Source organism: Aethalodelphis obliquidens, unplaced genomic scaffold, assembly GCF_003676395.1.
Source record: "Aethalodelphis obliquidens isolate GAN/ISIS:26980383/991018 unplaced genomic scaffold, ASM367639v1 scaffold2, whole genome shotgun sequence".
In the NCBI taxonomy this organism is placed as follows: Eukaryota; Metazoa; Chordata; class Mammalia; order Artiodactyla; family Delphinidae; genus Aethalodelphis; species Aethalodelphis obliquidens.
In genome coordinates this window covers 32,354,112-32,375,625 of record NW_020837946.1, presented here as the reverse complement: position 1 = coordinate 32,375,625, position 21,514 = coordinate 32,354,112, and the positions used below count along the sequence as shown (strand labels likewise).

General features: G+C 35.5%; 1 protein-coding gene across 1 annotated transcript in view; it reads left to right on the top strand.

The window, feature by feature from the left end:
• The window catches only part of NBEAL1 (neurobeachin like 1), a 180,128-nt gene that overhangs the window by 118,008 nt on the left and 40,606 nt on the right, over window positions 1-21,514 (top strand). Inside the window, exons 34-40 of the mRNA XM_027123720.1 lie at window positions 1,613-1,739; window positions 7,179-7,327; window positions 7,942-8,075; window positions 16,346-16,447; window positions 18,098-18,193; window positions 18,587-18,711; window positions 21,320-21,460. Of these exons, the coding sequence (XP_026979521.1) occupies window positions 1,613-1,739; window positions 7,179-7,327; window positions 7,942-8,075; window positions 16,346-16,447; window positions 18,098-18,193; window positions 18,587-18,711; window positions 21,320-21,460 (874 nt within the window). The remainder of the gene's footprint in view (window positions 1-1,612; window positions 1,740-7,178; window positions 7,328-7,941; window positions 8,076-16,345; window positions 16,448-18,097; window positions 18,194-18,586; window positions 18,712-21,319; window positions 21,461-21,514) is intronic.

Here is a 21,514-nt window from a genome sequence, read left to right as displayed (position 1 = left end):
TGAATGACTTCAATTTAGTAATATTTAAGGAAGAGTGTTCTCTATTTTTTCTTCATTTTTGCCAATAAATCCCACTCCAGGAAATTCCCTGTCCCTTTCCCTCCTTCTTCAACCCTCTTACACATGTATACAGGTATAATTTTATGTTTCTTCTTCTTGGTCTCAGTTGTTTTAAGTCCAGGAAAACCAGTGTCCTTTCTCTTTTTCCATCTCTGTTCCTTTCTTTACCTAGTTTTCAAAATTATCCCAAGTATAATGATGATAATAAAATTGTACAGAAGAAAAAAATCATACATTTCAAAGTGAAATTGGGGGAATTCCCTGGCAGTCCAGTGGTTAGGACTCTGCACTTTTATTGCCGAGGGCCTGGGTTCGATCCCTGGTCAGGAACCTAAGATTCCACGAGCCGCACAGCACGGCTGAATGAATGAATGTAATAAGTGAAATTGATAATAGTATAAAACCAGTGACCTCAGTCTTTAAAACTCTTTAAAGTTCCTTGAAGTTTACTTCAGAATTAACTGCAGAATGTTTTACCTACTCCATATATTTGTTTGTAAGTATTTTCGTCAGTATTTTTCTATTTGTATCAGATTATCTAGACTTGTATGTGATCAAAGCAGATTTATAAAAGAGAAATGCAGCTGTACATTAGGTTAATTCATTTTGTATGTCAGAGCAAGGATACCATTTGAGAAATTAAGGGAGGTTTTGTCATCTTTACAGTGTTTTGTTATTTAGCATGAATTGTTTTTATTATACACATGAAATGTCTTTATTCATAGTTAAACATATACATTTTTTCCAGTCCTACCTGCACATTATGCATATATTTTTATTACTATTCTTATGCCACCAGATAATTGAGAGATGAATGTGCAATAAGAATAGCTACCGTTTATTTATTTTATGTGTGATGTGATGTATCTCCATTTCACAGTTGCAAAAACATAGATTCAGAGGGGTCATATGGTTAATAAATGGCAGAATAGAATTTGAATTTAGGTTTACCATTTCACAGCCCATCTTCTTTCCATTACACTAGCTCTGCCTTCTTACATTAATGCATAGTTCATGACATTTGTTGCATATATATGTATCAGAATTATCTATTAAATTCCATACACTCCAGAAAGGAACACTTCAGCTTTTGGTCTTTGTATTATCTTGCAGTTAAAAATAATTTGTCACATTCTTTCTTAATATTTCTGTAGTTCAAATGCACAGTAAAAATAATTCCATTGAATTAATGTAGTGAGAATAATTCTTTAACTTACTTAGTAGTATGCTTTAGAAGTAAATATGATTAAAGAGATTACTTGGCCTGTTTCTGAAACATAAATAATACCATCATTAAAGATAAATACCATCTTTTAAAACATTTATTCCTTGTATTATATGTATAATTATTTTAAAAAATCACAGGCAAGCACCATAGATAACTCTAAATCATGTATAAAAACTTCTCTGTAGTAAGTCGCTTATCTTAGAAAATTTCAAGTACCTTACTTATTATACATATTATTCATATAATTAACAGTCAGAAATTACAGAAGGACTGTGATATGATTTTTCCTACTTTGTGTTTAACAAACATTTTATGTTTAAACAGGTATCCAGCACTTGCAGCCTTCCAGTGATTCACTGCTTTTGGAAGTAGTGAAACAAGTAAAAGTTAGTGATATGGAGGAGGATAAATTAGATCTTCCTGAAGAGGAAATAACAGCCAGAGTAAATATGTATGTATAAGTACTTGAAAGAATTTAAAATTATTTTATTCTGAGAAATGGGATTGTAAAATTGTGGAAAATATTTGCTTGAAATTCTAATACTATGCATTCCCAGAATCCAACAATTGATACTATATACCAGCTGTTAGGAGTCTATTAGTGTTAACTGTAACTATTGAAGAAGGCTTCTTAGGACTGGGTTAATTTGGAGCTGGACCTTGAAACTAGAAAATATTTGAGTTGAATGATAATGAATCAAATTTATGGGATACAGCTGAGGTATTTATCTGGCAAGTACAGTGTGAAATATAAACTTTTAAGAAAAAGGAAGAAATTATAAAGATAAAAGCAGAAGTCCATGAAAGATAAAAACAAAAAGAAAGATCAAAGAAAACAAAAGTTGGTTATTAAAAATCAGGTAACCAAACAATAAACCTCCAGCCAGATTGGTTAGGAAATAAAGACAACATAAATTACCAGTATCAGGAATGAGAGAGGAGATAACATTACAAATACTAAAATGATTGAAAAGAAATACATTAAAATAATTAAAAGGAAATGATAGGGACTTCCCTGGTGGTCCAGTGGGTAAGACTCTGCACTCCCAATCCAGGGTGCCTGGATTTGATCCCTGGTCGGGGAACTAGATCCCGCGTGCATACCACAACTATAAGAGTTCGCATGCTGCAACTTAAAGAGTCCACACGCCGCAACTAAGTCCACATTCTGCAACTGAAAGATCCCACATGCCGCAACTAAAGATCCTGCATGCCTCAGTGAAGATTTCGTGTGTGGCAACTAAGACCAAGCGCAGCCTAAACAAATAAATAAATATTAAAAAAAAATTCCAGACATCATTAAAAAAAAAAAAGGAAATGGCAACTTTATGCCAATAAATTTGACAATTTAAATGAAATGGACAAATTCCTTGAAAGATACGAATTATCAAACCTCTCCCAGGAAAAAATAGCCTTAGATATATTTTAAAATTTTGAATTTGTAGTTTAAAAACTTCCCCTAAACAAATATAAAACATACTCATTTTCTCATCTCTCCTTTGTTACCATACATATTAAACCTGTATATGTTTTAAGCCCAAAAGTACAGTTTAATGCATTTACTGTTTTATGCACTTGTCTTTAAATCAGTTAAGAGAAGAAAAAACTATGTAATTATGCTTTCCTTTATATTTCCCTGCATATTTACCTACTTATACACTTCATTTCTTGGTGTACATTCAGATTGCCATCTGGTGCCATTTCCTTTTAAGCCTGAAGGACTTCCTTCAGTATTCCTTGTAAGGAAGGTCTATAAGCCACAAATTCTCTTAGTCTTTTGTTATCTGTGGAGATTTTTATTTTGTCTTCATTTTTGACTACTTTTTTTAAAATTGAGATATATTTTTTGAAAATTGAGATTCACTTAACGTAAAATTGACTATTTCAAAGTGCACAGTTCAGTGTTTTTTTAGTATATTCACAGAGTTGTGCAACATCACCACTATCTAGTCCAAGAACATTTCCATCACCCCAAAAGGAGATCTTATACCTTTCAACAGTCAGTCCCAATTTTCTCTCCTCACATCCTCTAGCAACCACTAACTGGTTTTCTTTCTCTATGGGTTTGCCTATTTTGAACATTTCATGTATTTCATTCAATATGTTATTTTTTACGTCTGGCTTTTTTCATTCAGTTTAATGATTCCATCCATTTGTTTTTGTGGCTGAATAATATTCCATTATATGGATATACAGTTTTTGTTTATCCGTTCAGCAGTTGATGGACATTTATGTAGTTTCTGGGTTTTTTTGGGCTATTATGAATAATACTGCCTTGAATATTCATGTACACATTTTTTTTTGCGGTACGTGGGCCTCTCACTGTTGAGGCCTCTCCCGTTGTGGAGCACAGGCTCCGGACGCACAGGCTCAGCAGCCATGGCTCACAGGCCCAGCTGCTCCGCGGCATGTGGGATCTTCCCAGACCAGGGCACGAACCCATGTCCCCTGCATCGGCAGGCGGACTCTCAACCACTGTGCCACCAGGGAAGCCCTGAATTGTTTTTTTTTTACTTTCTGTTGGTATCTTTCGATGTACAAAAAATTTTAATTTTGATGAATTTCCTTTCATCTATTTTTTTCTAAGAGTTTTATGTTTTATCTCTTATGTTAGGTCTTTGATCCATTTTGAGTTAACTTTTGTATGTGGTGTGATGTAGGGGTCCATATTAATTCTTTTGCATGTGATTCTAGTTGCCCCAGCACCATTGCTTTTTCTTTTGAAGATAGTTTTGCCAGATACAGAATTCTTGATTGACAGTTTTTTCCTTTCACCATTTTGAATATGTCTTTCCACTACCTTCTGGTTTTCACTACCTTTTGTTTCTGATGAGAAATGTGCTATTAACCTTTTCTGTTGTGTCCTGTATTGTGGTGCTTTTAGGTTATTCTTTTTGTCCTTGGCTTTTAGTACCTTGGCTTTCGGACCATGTTTGGATATCTTTGTGTTTATCTTGCTTGGAGTTCATTGAGCTTCTTGGATGTGTAGATTAATTTTTTTCATATTTGAGAAGTTGCCAGCATTATTTTTTCAAATATATTTTGGCCCTTTTTCTCTGTTCTCTCCTTCTGGGTCTCCCTTTGCACATATGTTGTTTTGCTTGATGGTGACCCTTTGAGGTTCTTTCATTCTGCTCGATTCTTCTTTCTTTGTGTTCTTCAGATTGGACAGTTTCTTTTGATCTATCTTCAAGAGCCCTGCTTCTTTCTCCTGCAAGTTCAAATATGCTGTTGAGTCCTTGTGCTTTTCAATTTCAGAATTTCTCATTTGGTTCCTTTTTAAAATATAATATAATTTCTATCTCTGTATCAATAATACTCTATTTGACTAGACTTTTTTTTGCCGTAATGCACTTTGGTTCTTTAAACATAGTTTCCTTTAGTTCTTTTCATGTATTTTTATGATAGCCACCTTGAAGGCTTTGTCTACTAAGTTGAGCATATGAGGTCCCCCAGAGACAGTTTCTTTTTACTGCTTTTGATTTTATGGCCCGTATTTTCCTGTTTCTTCCTATGTCTCATAATTTTTGTGAAAACCATACATTTTAGATAAATTATACCAACTTTGGTTTCTAATCTCCTCCCTTGATGCTGGTTGTTGTTGTTGTATTCTTGTTTGTTTAGTAGTGACTTTTCTAGATTAAGTCTGTGGAGTCTGTTTTACCTGCAGTGAATGCCACTGATATCTGTACTTACTGGGTTTTTGTTTTGTTTTATTTTTAAAGCCTTGCTTACTAGGGGTTGCCCCTGGGTCAGCATAGCTTAGTGGTCAGCCAGTAATTAGTTTGTTTTTTGTGTTTAAACCCCTTGATCAGTATGACTGCCACTCTTTGCCAGTGGATCTGTATGTGGTTTAGAGAATGCATTCAAATTTGATGATTTACACATCTGCCCTGACTTTTACTTGTTATGATTGTAAAGCCTCACATTCAGCCAAGAATGAGTAGCTAAGTCTCAAGTATATAATTTATTCTGGACATCACTTTGTTTAGGTTATAAACAACACACGGCAAATATTTCTCAGAACTTATTTTAATACTATAAATTGACCAGGTTCATGGGACTTCCCTGGTGGTGCAGTGGTTAAGAATCCACCTGCCAATGCAGGGGACATGGGTTCGATCCCTGGTCTGGGAAGATCCCACATGACGTGGAGCAGCTAAGCCCGTGTGCCACAGCTACTGAGCCTGCGCTCTAGAGCTCACGAGCCACAAGTACTGAACCCGCGTGCCACAACTACTGAAGCCCGCGCGCCTAGAGTCTGTGCTCCACAACAAGAGAAACCACCGCAATGGGAAGCCCACACACTGCAACGAAGAGTGGCCTCCACTCACCGCAACTAGAGAAAGCCCATGCACAGCAGTGAAGACCCAATGCAGCCAAAAATAAATGAATAAATAAATAAATAAATTTATTAAAAGAAAAAATTGACCAGGTTCAATAATATCCTTTGTTGGCATAAACAGGTTTTTTGGTTAATATAATTTTAGTAATTTTTAAATATGTCCTTGATTATTTTCAGGGAACTGGATGGGGGTAGTTATCTAGGGAGCTGTCTTTGGTTTTGGTAGATTTTTTTAGTCAGGCTTTTAATGGGATTTTATTTTCTTTCTTCAAGGACTAGTGAATTCAGTGGATGTCAGTCTCATTCATTTTCAAATGAAAAGCCAAAACTCTTTGTTTCATAGAATAGAAATAACCTTCAGACTATTTACTCTCTCAGGTCACTTTTTTCTCTATTTCATCACTGTGAATATTGGAATTTCACTATTTAGGAAAACATTTTCAGTTTTTTATTTTAAGCTTAGCTTTAATGGTTGCAATATTCCCAGTTAGGTTGGTGATACTTGTAGAGCTTCTCATCAAAATCCATTGGAAACAAAATTAGATTTAGTCATTGCTATCCTGGAAATGAGGCAAATGTGAAATATCTAGGACCAGAGAGCAGCTGGCTTGAAGGATATACTTGAAAACATACCATGAGTTATAGGAGTTCTCATTTCTGTACTTGGCAGTTAAAAGTCAACTAGGCCACCAGAAGACTGTCCCTTCCCAGTTATTTCCTCCAAAAAGCATACTTGATAACAGTCCTCCAAATATGAGATGACTTCACTTTAAGTATGGTGTGGCAACAGTGGCTCCTAGTATTATCTCCATTTACACTATCAGGGGATGCTATGATGATGATGCTCTAGCTTTTGTTGCTCTTGAAACATCTCATTCTACAGTTTAAGAATCAATCATAATACTTCTAATAATTATTTATGAAACACCACTAATGATACAGTCCTTTATTCACAGATTCATTTATTCCCTGGATCAATTCATGTCTGCCAAATATAACTAAAAAACATGACCAGGGGCTTCCCTGGTGACGCAATGGTTGAGGGTCTGCCTGCCAATGCAGGAGACATGGGTTCATGCCCCGGTCCAGGAAGATCCCACATGCCGCAGAGCGGCTGGGCCCGTGAGCCATGGCCTCTGAGCCTGCGCATCCAGAGCCTGTGCTCTGCAATGGGAGAGGCCACAACAGTGAGAGGCCCATGTACGGCAAAAAAAAAAAAAAAAAAACACGACCAGTATTGCTGCATGTTTGAACCATCCTCTAGCAGTAGTATTGAAGATTCACTATATTTCGTTTTAATGGGTCATATACAATTGAAATGTAAAACATATGTTTTTTGAAACTTAGTTATTGGGTAATAAGTATATTTGGACATATTTAAGTAATTTAATATGCAGTGGAATGGTTTTTGTAGAAAATTCAAGTACTCTTTCTTGGATAGTGACTTTACAGACACCATATTCATATTTGAATATGATGTTCTTTTCCATTTACACAGAATACATTGTTGGATGTTGTTTGTTTGGTTGGTTTTTGTTTTTACAGTAATGAGAAAGAAGAACAGGATCAAAAAGAAAAATTGGTGTTGTTGGAAGACTGTGAACTCATTACAATAATTGCCATAATTCCTGGCAGATTAGAAATCACTACTCAACACATTTACTTCTATGATGGCAGCATTGAAAAAGAGGACGGTGAGGAGTTCTGGGGCAATAATTTCTGTTGTTCAATAGTTAAGTATCCAGTTTATCAATCATTAATGAGAAGAAAGCGATAAGGTGGGACTGTAGAATTGTAGTCTACCATGTAAAAGGAGACATGGAAAGTCAGTATGGAATTAAATTTATTATCAACAATGTACTGAAGGGAATGCTTCCTTTTTATTAATGTTTTTGAAAAGGTTTGGCTAGAGGGGATTGCTATAAACTGAAGTTATAAAATACAATTTTACTTTTATTTATATGTACACTTGTTCCTAGAGGCTTTTCACCTAATCCTTTATCTGAAAATAAAAAGATATTTAAATCTAAGCTGCCAACATAAAGAGAAAAGGAAAACTGTTTCTAAGATATAATATTCAGAGTTATTCTCTATTCCAATGGAAAGGAAGTAGAAAAGCTATAGAATTTTAAAATAGTCTTAAAAGAAACAAATTAAACATCCAATAAATTTAACAAATGGTTTTCATCATACAGAAACTGAATTCCTTTTCCATAGTGCTACTTTTGTCAGGAACTAGGAGATATTTTCTGCATAGCATGAGTAACTTTTTGTGGTACCCCAGTCACAAGATTGTTTCTGTTTTCAGGAGTAGGCTTTGATTTCAAATGGCCTCACTCTCAAGTTCGAGAGATTCACCTACGACGGTACAACTTAAGGAGGTCAGCCCTTGAGATTTTTCATGTTGACCAATCCAACTACTTTCTCAATTTCAAAAAAGAGGTATGTAAGATGCTAACTTTCTGGAAGCCCCAGACTGTTAGCTTGAAATTATTTTCCAACTAGTGAGCTGTAATGAAACTTCACAACTCTACTCTTTCATCGAGTCAAAATATATATTAGAGAAAAAAAAATACATACCTTTGGGACTAACCAGTGTATGCATTTTTGTTGGAATTTATGTGCAAGTGTTTGGAGGATATTTGTTTTCAGTTTTTGTATATAGGTAGATAAAGAAGTCAATAGAATATTGAGTGTCAGCTAATAGGTGTCTCACAGTATCCAGTTGTGAAATAATATGCAATATATATGATATAACTGGATTTATGAAATTAGGTTGGGTTCAATTCAACAATAGTGGAGCCTGTGTAATCAGGAAGAATAATGGAACATGTTTTTCTAGGAATAGAGTAAATTCTTACATAGTGTAAGTGGTTAAGAGATTGCCACTGAAGCCAGGTTACGTGGATTGAAGATCATTCCACCACTAGCTCTGTAACCTTTGACCTGTTACTTGCCCCCAGCCTTCCTTCCCTCTGTCATATACTTGAGGTCAGACTTGTATCAGAGTCTGATAGCTCTCTCCACCTTGCCTAGCTTTCTCTCCATTTTCTCTCACTGTCATCTCTCCTAATAAAATCCTGCATGTTCAATTCTGTCTTAGCATTTGCTTCTCAGATGACCTGGATTAGCATAGTCAATAACTAAGTTTCTGTTCATTTGTGAGTTCCAGGTTTATTTGTAGATGATTTGATTCAGACATTTAAAGAGCATTTTTCTATTTTTACAAAAAGATAATTTTTTACTATTAAAAATAAATTTTCCCCCATAGGAAAATACAATGTATGTGTTTTTTAGAAAGCTATTTTATGTAAGTAAACCAAGCACACTCCTATTGAATACTATGCTTTTGTAAATAGTTTTTTGTTTGTTTGTTTGTTTGTTTTTAGGCCTAGTGGTATGTCTTTATTTTGTTCCATTTATTTAATTCATTCTTTTGGTGGATTCGGGGCATAGTAAGTTCGATTCTTATTGATAGATATAAGATGCTAGAAGGGTATCCAGGGAGAAATGACAAATATCTCCAGTTGGAAATATAAGTGTAAGGTAGACGTTAGGGTGGTAAATATAGATCTGGAATCAGCATATGGGTAACAGATGAAATTATGACAGAAAATAATATCACCTCATGAGCAGAACAGAACAAGAAAAGGAGTAGATGATAGTGGACCCCATCGTCAGTTTAAGGAGCAGGTAAAGGAAAAGGAGTTGGTGAGAGACTGAGAAGGATGATCAGAGAGTGATGTAACCTGGAGAGTAGTGTCCTGGATGATACGTACGGGAGAGTTTTAGGGGTTGATCTGTAAGGTCTAATGACATGTATCAATAGAATGAAGCCCAAAACAGATCATCGAATTGGAAAATGAGGTCAACTGCACTGACACAGTTCATCCAGATTGCTATGACAAAATTACCATAGACTGGATGGCTTAAACAACAAATACTTATTTCTCTTAGTTCTGGACTGAAAGCTGGAAGTTCAAGAGCAGGATTCCAGTGCAGTCAGGTTCTTGGTGAACACCTTCTTCCTGGTTAACAGATGCTGTATCCTTACATGGTGGGCAGAGAGGGAGAAGGAGAGAGAGGATGAGAGAGAGAGAAAGAGCTAGCTCTCTGGTCTCTTTTTTTTTTTTTTTAATTTTTTAATTTTATTTTATTTACTTTTTTGTACAGCACATCCTTATTAGTCATCAATTTTATACACATTAGTGTATACATGTCAATCCCAATCGCCCAATTCATCACACCACCATCCCCCCCCCCCCCCCGCGGCTTTCCCCCCTTGGTGTCCATACGTTTGTTCTCTATCTGTGTCTCAATTTCTGCCCTGCAAACCGGTTCATCTGTACCATTTTTCTAGGTTCCACATATATGCATTAATATATGATATTTGTTTTTCTGACTTACTTCACTTTGTATGGCAGTCTCTAGATCCATCCACATCTCTACAAATGACACACTTTCGTTCCTTTTTATGGCTGAGTAATATTCCATTGTATATATGTACCACATCTTCTTTATTCATTCATCTGTCGATGGACATTTAGGTTGCTTCCATGACCTGGCTATTGTAAATAGTGCTACAGTGAACATTGGGGTGCATGGGTCTTTTTGAATTATGGTTTTCTCTGGGTATATGCCCAGTATATTGTTGGGTCATATGGTAATTCTATTTTTAGTGTTTTAAGGAACCTCCATACTGTTCTCCATAGTGGCTGTATCAATTTACATTCCCACCAACAGTGCAAGAGGGTTCCCGTTCCTCTACACCCTCTCCAGCATTTGTTGTTTGTAGATTTTCTGATGATGCCCATCCTAATGGGTTTGAGGTAATACCTCATTGTAGTTTTGATTTGCATTTCTCTAATAATTAGTGATGTTGAGCAGCTTTTCATGTGCCTCTTGGCCATCTGTATGTCTTCTTTGGAGAAATGTCTATTTAGGTCTTCTGCCCATTTTTGGATTGCGTTGTTTGTTTTTATCATATTGAGCTGCATGAGCTGTTTATATATTTTGGAGATTAATCCTTTGTCCGTTCATTCATTTGCAAATATTTTCTCCCATTCTGAGGGCTGTCTTTTCATCTTGTTTATGGTTTCCTTTGCTGTGCAAAAGCATTTAAGTTTCATTAGGTCCCATTTGTTTATTTTTGTTTTTATTTCTATTACTCTAGAAGGTAGATCAAAAAAGATCTTGCTGTGATTTATGTCAAAGAGTGTTCTTCCTATGTTTTCCTCGAAGAGTTTTATAGTGTCCGGTCTTACATTTAGGTCTTGAATCCATTTTGAATTTATTTTTGTGTATGGTGTTAGGGAGTGTTCTAATTTCATTCTTTTACATGTATCTGTCCAGTTTTCCCAGCACCACTTATTGAAGAGACTGTCTTTTCTCCATTGTATATCCTTGCCTCCTTTGTCATAGATTAGTTGATCATAGGTACGTGGGTTTATCTCTGGGCTTTCTATCGTGTTCCGTTGATCTATGTTTCTGTTCTTGTGCCAGTACCATATTTTCTTGATTACTGTAATTTTGTAGTATAGTCTGAAGTCAGGGAGTCTGATTCCTCCAGCTCCGTTTTTTTCCCTCAAGACGGCTTTGGCTATTCAGGGTCTTTTGTGTCTCCATACAAATTTTAAGATTTTTTGTTCTAGTTCCATCAAAAATGCCATTGGTAATTTGATAGGGATTGCATTGAATCTGTAGATTGCTTTGGGTAGTATAGTCATTTTCACAATATTGATTCTTCCAATCCAAGAACATGGTATATCTCTCCATCTGTTGGTATCATCTTTAATTTTTTTCATCAGTGTCTTATAGTTTTCTGCATCTAGGTCTTTTGTCTCTTTAGGTAGGTTTATTCCTAGATATTTTATTCTTTTTGTTGCAATGGTAAATGAGAGTGTTTCCTTAATTTCTCTTTCAGATTTTTCATCATTAGCATATAGGAATGCAAGAGATTTCTGTGCATTAATTTTGTATCCTGCAACTTTACCAGATTCATTGATTAGCTCTAGTAGTTTTCTGGTGGCATCTTTAGGATTCTCTATGTATAGTATCATGTCACCTGCAAACAGTGACATTTTACTTCTTCTTATCCAATTTGGATTCCTTTTATTTCTTTTTCTTCTCTGATTGCCGTGGCTAGGACTTCCAAAACTATGTTGAATAATAGTGGTGATAGGGGACATCCTTGTCTTGTTCCTGATCTTAGAGGAAATGCTTTCCATTTTTCACCATTGAGAATGATGTTTTCTGTGGGTTTGTAGTATATGGCCTTTATTCTGTTGCGGTAGGTTCCCTCTATGCCCATTTCTGGAGAGTTTTTATCATAAATGGGTGTTGAATTTTGTCAAAAGCTTTTTCTGCATCTGTTGAGATGATCATATGGTTTTTATTCCTCAATTTGTTAATATGGTTTATCACATTGATTGATTTACGTATACTGAAGAATCCTTGCATCCTTGGATAAATCCCACTTGATCATGGTGTCTGATCCTTTTAATATGTTGTATTTTCTTGATGATTTTTGCATGTATATTCATTAGTGATATTGGTCTGTAATTTTCTTTTTTTGTGGTGTCTTTGTCTGGTTTTGGTATCAGGGTGATGATGGCCTCATAGAATGGGTTTGGGAGTGTTCCTTCCTCCGCAATTTTCTGGATGAGTTTGAGAAGGATAGGTGTTAACTCTTCTCTAAATGTTTGATAGAATTCACCTGTGAAGCCATCTGGTCCTGGACTTTTGTTTGTTGGGAGATTTTTAATCACAGTTTCAATTTCATTACTTGCGATTGGTCTGTTCATATTTTCTATTTCTTCCTGGTTCAGTCTTGGAAGGTTATACCTTTCTAAGAATTTGTCCAATTCTTCCAGGTTGTCCATTTTATTGGCATAGAGTTGCTTATAGTAGTCTCTTAGGATGCTTTGTATTTCTGTGGTGTCTGTTGTAACTTCTCCTATTTCATTTCTAATTTTATTGATTTGAGTCCTCTGCCTCTTTTTCTTGATGAGTCTGCCTAATGGTTTATCAATTTTGTTTATCTTCTCAAAGAACCAGCTTTTAGTTTTATTGATCTTTGCTATTGTTTTCTTTGTTTCTATTTCATTTATTTCTGTTCTGATCTTTATGACTTCTTTCCTTCTGCTAACTTTGGTTTTTGTTTGTTCTTCTTTCTCTATTTCCTTCAGGTTAAGGTTAGATTGTTTATTTGAGATTTTTCTTGTTTCTTGAGGTAGGCTTATATAGCTATAAACTTCCCTCTTAGAACTGCTTTTGCTGCATCCCATAGGTTTTGCATCGTCATGTTTTCATTGCTATTTGTCTCTAGGTATTGTATGATTTCCTCTTTGATTTCTTCAGTGATCTCTTCGTTATTTAGTAACGTATTGTTTAGCCTCCATGTGTTTGTGTTTTTTACGTTTTTTTCCCTGTGATTCTTTTCTCATCTCATAGCGTTGTGGTCCAAAAAATTGCTTGATATGATTTCAGTTTTCTTAAATTTACTGTGGCTTGATTTGTGACCCAAGATGTGATCTGTCCTGGAGAATGTTCCGTGTGCACTTGAGAAGAAAGTGTAATCTGCTGTTTCTGTATGGAATGTCCTATAAATATCAATTAAATCTGTCTGGTCTATTGTGTTATTTAAAGCTTGTGTTTCCTTATTTATTTTCATTTTGGATGATCTGTGCATTGGTATAGTGATGTGTTAAAGTCCCCCACTATTAATGTGTTACTGTCGATTTCCTGTTTTATAGCTGTTAGCAGTTGCCTTATGTATGGAGGTGCTCCTGTGTTGGGTGCATATATATTTATAATTGTTATATCTTCTTCTTGGATTGATCCCTTGATCATTATGTAGTGTCCTTCCTTGTCTCTTGTAACATTCTTTAAGTCTATTTTATCTGGTATGAGTATTGCTACTCCAGCTTTCTTTTGATTTTCATTTGCATGGAATATCTTTTTCCATCCCCTCACTTTCAGTCTGTATGTGTCCCTAAGTCTGAAGTGGGTCTCTTGTAGACAGCATATAGATGGGTCTTGTTTTTGTATCCATTCAGCCAGTCTGTGTCTTTTCGTTGGACCATTTAATCCATTCACGTTTAAGGTAATTATCCCTATGTATGTTCCTATGACCATTTTCTTAATTGTTCTGGGTTTGTTTTTGTATGTCCTTTTCTTCTCTTGTGTTTCCCACTTAGAGAAGTTTCTTTAGCATTTGTTGTAGAGCTAGTTTGGTGGTGCTGAATTCTCTTAGCTTTTGCTTGTCTGTAAAGGTTTTAATTTCTCTGTCAAATCTGAATGAGATCCTTGCCGGGTAGAGTAATCTTGGTTGTAGGTTCTTTCCGTTCATCACTTTAAGTATATCATGCCACTCTCTTCTGGCTTGTAGAGTTTGTGCTGAGAAATCAGCTGTTAACCTTATGGGAGTTTCCCTGTATGTTGTCATTTTTCCCTTGCTGCTTTCAGTAATTTTTCTTTGTCTTTAATTTTTGCTAGTTTGATTACTGTGTGTCTCGGCGTGTTTCTCCTTGGGTTTATCCTGCATGGGACTCTCTGTGCTTCCTGGACTTGGGTGGCTATTTCCTTTCCCATGTTAGGGAAGTTTTTGACTATAATGTCTTTAAATATTTTTTCTGGTCCTTTCTCTCTCTCTTTTCCTTCTGGGACCCCTATAATGAGAATGTTGTTGTGTTTAATGTTGTCCCAGAGGTCTCTTAGGCTGTCTTCATTTCTTTTCATTGTTTTTTCTTTTTTCTGTTCCGCAGCAGTGAATTCCACCATTCTGTCTTCCAGATCACTTATCCGTTCTTTTGCCTCGGTTATTCTGCTATTAATTCCTTCTAGTGTAGTTTTCATTTCAGTTATTATATTGTTCATCTCTGTCTGTTTGTTCTTGAATTCTTCTAGGTCTTTGTTAAACATTTCTTGCATCTTCTCTATCTTTGCCTCCATTCTTTTTCCAAGGTCCTGGATCATCTTCACTATCATTGTTCTGAATTCTTTTTCTGGAAGGTTGCCTATCTCCACTTCATTTAGTTGTTTTTCTGGGATTTTATCTTGTTCCTTCATCTGGTACATACCCTCTGCCTTTTCATCTTGTCTGTCTTTCTGTGAATGTGGCTTTTGTTCCACAGGCTGCAGGATTGTAGTTCTTCTTCTGCTGTCTGCCCTCTGGTGGATGAGGCTATCTCAGAGGCTTGTGCAAGTTCCCTGATGGGAGGGACTGGTGACGGGTAGAGCTGACTGTTGCTCTGGTGGGCAGAGCTCAGGAAAACTTTAATCTGCTTGACTGCTGATGGGTGGGGCTGCGTTCTCCCCCCTGTTGGTTGTTTGGCCTGAGGCAACCCAACACTGGAGCCTACTGGGCTCTTTGCTGGGGCTAATGGCGGACTCTGGGAGGGCTCACGCCAAGGAATACTTCCCAGAACTTCTGCTGCCAGTGTCCTTGTCCTCATGGTGAGCCACAGCCACCCCCTGCCTCTGCAGGAGACCGTCCAACACTAGCAGGTAGGTCTGGTTAAGTCTCCCCTGAGGTCACTGCTCCTTCCCCTGGGTACCGATGCGCACACTACTTTGTGTGTGCCCTCCAAGAGTGGAGTCTCTTTCTCCCAGTCCTGTCGAAGTCCTGCCATCAAATCCCACTATCCTTCAAAGTCTGATTCTCTCAGAATTCCTCCTCCCGTTGCCGGACCCCCAAGTTAGGAACCTGACGTGGGGCTCAGAACCTTCACTCCAGTGGGTGGCCTTCTGTGGTATAAGGGTTCTCCAGTCTGTGAGTCACGCACCCAGCAGTTATGGGATTTGATTTTACTGTGATTGCACCCCTCCTACTGTCTCATTGTGGCTTCTCCTTTGTCTTTGGATGTGGGGTATATTTTTTGATGAGTTCCAGTGTCTTCCTGTCGATGACTGTCCAGCAGCTAGTTGTGATTCTGGTGTTCTCACAAGAGGGAGTGAGAGCATGTCCTTCTCCTCTGCCATCTTGGTTCCTAATCTGTAAATAGTTTTAAAAGCACATTTGTATGTGGTATCTAAACTTCATAACAACATTCAGATTAGATATGGCAAATTCTATTCCTTTTTTTATAGATGAGGAAACTGAAGTTCAAAGATTAATTTTATTTCTTTACATTTGCATAAACCTGAGTAATTCACAAAACTGTAAGGGTAGAGATTATTATATTTAATATACAAATGAGACTCAGTAAATTAATTGATTTGCCAAGATGATTAGTAAATGACAGAACTAAATTTGAACTAGAAGGGAAGTAGTTTTTTGATTCAATGTCTGAAGATTATTCCATTATATACTATGAAGTTCTAAAAGAAATACATGTCATAATTTCGTTAAGCCTTGTAAAATAGAGAAGTTAAAACCACAATCCTCTATTTATATGAAATGTTCAGAATTGGCAAATCCATAGTGATTGAAAGTAGTTTAATTGTTGTCAGGGGATGGGAGGGAGTGGAAATTGGGGAGTGATGGCTAGTGAGTATGTAGTTTCTTTTGAGGATGATGGAAATGTTCCAGAGTTAGATAATGTGAATGGTTGCACAACTCTGTGAATATTAAAAAAAGCCCACTGAATTGTATATTTTAAAGGGTGAATTTTATGGTACATGAATTATATCTCAATAAATCTGTTAATAAAGCCATAATCCTCGTTTGTCTTGATCAATTTTTAAGCCATAAAGTGCTTTTTTTTTAATAGGTTAGGAACAAAGTATATAGCAGACTGTTGTCACTTCATTCTCCAAATAGTTATGGAACCAGATCACCACAGGAGTTATTCAAAGCATCAGGACTGACACAGGTAGGAAATTTTAAGTCACTGATTTGCTGTTCATTTTGTATCTCAGACTTTTGCTTAGAAGTAAAACTTCCTTCTTTCAATTATTTTATTTTGATTCTGCAACTACTCTTCTTCCATTCAGATTGATCTTATGAATTATCTTTGAATCATTCTGTTTCCCTCACACATACAGTGCCCTGTTTCCAGTTTGCATGTCATTCAGTTCATGGGCATATCTTATAAATTCTTTTTATTTTCTTTTTTTTTTTTTTTGCGGTACGCGGGCTTCTCACTGTTGTGGCCTCTCCTGTTGCGGAGCACAGGCTCCGGACACGCAGGCTCAGCGGCCATGGCTCACGGGCCCAGCTACTCCGCGGCATGTGGGATCTTCCCAGACCGGGGCATGAACCCGTGTCCCCTGCATCGGCAGGTGGACTCTCAACCACTGTGCCACCAGGGAAGCCCTAAATTCTTCTTTTTTAATAGTGTTCTTTTTAAAAAGTAGTACACAGGATTTTTTTTCTTAATAATAAAAATAATCTGTTCACAAGAAAAAAAATGGGAAAATACAAAAGACACCATGGAAAAAAGGCAAAAAAAAAAAAAATTTCTCCAATCCTTCTATCTGCCAAAGCTAATGCTTTTGTGTATTTTATCCTCACATATATCCCAACATCTCTTGAATTTACACTGTCCAAAGCCAAAGAAAGACCCTTGTTTTTTGCTCTCTAGGGTTTTAGTAGTCTTCCAATTAGGTTCTCTTGTCTCCTGGCTCTCTCCTTCCTCCTACATATGTGTTAATCTTTAAATGTTGCTCTTGTTCAAAAGCCATCAGCAATTGTTTCCTGTTGTTTATGGAATAAGCTTTATTTAATAGAGTATATTTCCTGCTTTCTGTGGAATAAACTTTATTCATTAAAGTACTGTTTCCTCAGTTTGGCACTCAAGTACAGTTAAAATTGGGCTTTCTATAAAATCTGTACACATAGATTAATTTCTCACTATTTCCCATAAGTATGTCCTTTGCTTAAGGCACACAGTAAACTTAAAGGGGTGTATTAATCTGTCAGTAAAATGCTTGAGCGTGCCTACACTGTGTAGAGTAATTAGTAGTCTAAGTACAGTAAGGTGATTAAAAAAATAATGTTTATGTCTTCCTTTAGAAAATTTTTATATCTGTTATAGCAAAATCCCATTTACCTTTGCTCTATAAAAGTAGTTTTCTGAATATAGTTAATATAATGTTTATTTAAAATTTGTAGATCATTTAGTACATTGAGATACTGATTTTTTAATATTTACACTTATGAAAATTTCAACTTATGACAAAAATTTCAAATTTGGGCAGTCCTAGAATTAAAAAGTTTTAAGATATTCAAACAAAATATTTTTTAACTGAAGAAAAGACTTAATTCTTATAGAAGACTTTTTAGATTGTAGTGTAGGAGTTTTCTTTTCCTTTTCTAGAGACCAATTTTTAAGAGGAAGTGAATTTAGGAAAAGCATATTGATTTTACCTCCCTGTTAAATATTTTTTAAAGCTTCATTCCTTTATCAAAAAGATGATAGAGATAATGGGAACATATGATTATTTTAGTACTGTCAGTAATAGTTACTGATTTCTAAGAGTTACAGATTAATTTTGATTTTTTCTTTTATTGTGCTGTCTAGAAATGGGTAAACAGAGAGATATCAAATTTTGACTACCTCATTCAATTAAATACAATGGCAGGACGAACCTATAATGACCTTGCGCAGTATCCTGTGGTGAGTTTTATATAAATCTTGTAAATATGGAATTACCTTTCAGTTTTCTAATACACAAAATATATGTGGATGATATCTAATTTTTATTTTTAAAAAGACATAAAAACTGATTTTGCCTTTCTTTATATTTCTACCGTGCTATTTTCAAGAAGTATGTAAATATGAAGAGTATTTTAAAAATAAAAACTCTTTTTCTTTCACTTCATTGAAAATATTCCAGTGGAATTACAGAAAATAATGCTTCTGGTTATTGAACTAAAGATGAATAAACATTTGCAACAGGGAAGAAATAAAGACTATCCCTTTTTGTCTTAGATAAACATTTATATTAGATATGGAGATGGTAGCCTCTCTAGGAAGGAATGTCTAAATTGTAAATTGTGGCTCTTTTAGTTCCCCTGGATTTTACAAGATTATACTTCAGACGAGTTGGATCTTAATAACCCATCTGTATTTCGAGATCTATCCAAACCAATTGGGGTAGTTAATGATAAAAATGCCAAAGCCATGCGAGAAAAGTAAGTGCTTTTCATCCCTTTTGAAAGATGCCCATAGCTTGTTTGAATTTGTATTGATTTCTGCTATGGCCAACCAAGTGTTACTTTTTTTAAATGCACAACTACTTTTGATAATCAGAGTCTGGTAATTCCTTCACTAAGTTTTCTTGAAAATATATCAGTTGTCCTTCAAATATCTTAACTATAGTCTGTGTATTTCCCTTCATTACCAAAGTAAAATTTATATTGTTTAGAATTTCTTTCACCTTGTAATAAGTATGTGCTAAATGGTAATAGGTTCTTGAAATTTTTCTCCCCAGGTATTTTAGACTTCATAACCTACAAATCTAACATTCCATCTAATATAATATTTTGGTGGATATAAAATTAATAATACTAACCTGTTGTTCACCAATAATGTGAATAAAGAACAGTGAAATGTGTGAAAATTTAGAAAGTGATATTTGAATAAGGAAAGGAAATATTTATAGTTCTATATATTTTTGAGCCACCCTTTAAATGTCTCGTACTTTTTTTTTATCCAAAGCCAGCTGCTGACAGTAAAAAATAATCTAATTTTAATTTTCCTTTTTCTCCGTGTGAACTTGTGGATGACTTGTCAGTTATGACTTCTAGTAATAAAGACAAAGAGCAATTCTGCAAACAAACTTAGTTGTAGATTTATTTGAGGGTTGATGGTACATTATTTTTCCCCCCCTTTTTGTTTGCAGATCTTCCCCAGGACTTTTTGCAGTGTTTAATATTTGTTGTACTAAATGGAATTTTGCTGTGTATATATTACTCTACTGCCATTAGTCACACTGTTAACATTGTTCCACAGGAAATACTGATCATATAAATTAACTTATTTTATAGATAATCAAAGATACAATTTAATTTAAATTTCAATAGTTTATTTTTTTGCATAGGTACAAATGACTTTGACCCGAAAACTTTCTTTATTCTCCTGAATATTCATGATTTCTATGTAAAAGGAAATTTACCTTAGCTTGATGAACTGATTAGTATTTTGGCTTAAAATTTTCAATGTTTATTGCTTCCAAAAAACTGTTCATTCTTATTTAGATACTATATCCACGAACTCAGATGTCACCATTCAAAACAATTAACAGGATCAGTGATAGTTCTTGCAGAATTATTATATATATCCTTTGCTGATAATCTGATTTAGACCTTCTATTCCACCATCTCCTTTTTTTTTTTCCTTTTTAAAAAAAATTTTATTAGAGTATAGTTGATTTACAATGTTGTATTAGTTTCAGGTATACAGCAAAGTGATTCAGTTATACATATACATATATTCATTATTTTTCAGATTCTTTACTCATATAGGTTATCACAGAATATTGAGTAGAGTTCCCCGTGCTATACACATCTCCTTCTTTTACCTTTAGATCATTAGACATTCATTTTTACAATTCTTGACTGACCTTCTATATTTTTTTCCATTATCTTGGCCACAAAAGGATGTCTAATTATCACATGCTTACAATAAGCAGAAAAATAGAAACAACCTAAATATCTATAAGTAAATAGTTAAATTGTTGTATATTCGTAGATCTAATTTTTATAAATACCGTGTACCTGTTAAAAATAGACTATTCAGGGCTTCCCTGGTGGCGCAGTGGTTGGGCGTCCACCTGCCGATGCAGGGGACGCGGGTTCATGCCCCGGTCCGGAAGGATCCCACATGCCGCGGAGCGGCTGGGGCCGTGAGCCATGGCCTCTGGGCCTGCGCGTCTGGAGCCTGTGCTCCGCAACGGGAGGGGCCACAACAGTGAGAGGCCCGCGAACCGCAAAAAAAAAAAAAAAAGACTATTCAGTCGTTTCGTAAGATTTTTAAAACTTTTTATTGTCGTGTGGTTGATTTACAATGTTGTGTTAGTTGCTGCTGTACAGCAAAGTGAATCAGTTATACATATTTTGTAAGATATTAACAGAAAATTGTTAGATGAAAAAATAAGTTGTGAACAATATATAATGTATAGTGGTTTTACATTAAATTATATTTTTATATTAAAATATATATTAATTCATAATTCAGGATTGACACATATTCATCAAAATGTTAATGTTAATTATCTCTGGGAAGTGCAATTGTAATTGATTTTAAATTTCTTCATTTTTGGTAGTTTCTCTCTGGTTTCTAATTTATCTATAGTGAATATTATTGCATAATACAAGTGTTCAAAAATCCAATATTAGTGCTATTTTATTGCTCAGAAAAAAGTAATAAATTTTTTTTCATTTATTAACATGACATGATGATACAAATACATAGTTTCTTTTTTTTTTTTTTTTTTTTTGCGGTACGCGGGCCTCTCACTATTGTGGCCTCTCCTGTTGCGGAGCACAGGCTCCAGACGCGCAGGCTCAGCGACCATGGCTCACGGGCCTAGCCGCTCTGTGGCAAGTGCGATCTTCCCAGACCGGGGCACGAACCCATGTCCCCTGCATCGGCAGGCGGAGTCTCAACCACCGCACCACCAGGGAAGCCCACAAATACATACTTTCTTAAAAACTGTATTTTCAGCAATACAATACAAACATATGTCTTTCTAAGTTAATTTTACTATTGTGGTTATAAAACTTTAGTTTCTTTTTTTAGATATGAAAATTTTGAGGATCCTATGGGAACTATTGATAAATTTCATTATGGTACTCACTATTCAAATTCTGCTGGGGTTATGCACTATCTTATTCGTACAGAACCATTCACCACCCTCCACATCCAGCTTCAGAGTGGAAGGTATGTTTTGGGTAAATAAGCTATTTTCTTAAGACTGTATGATAGTGTTGAAAA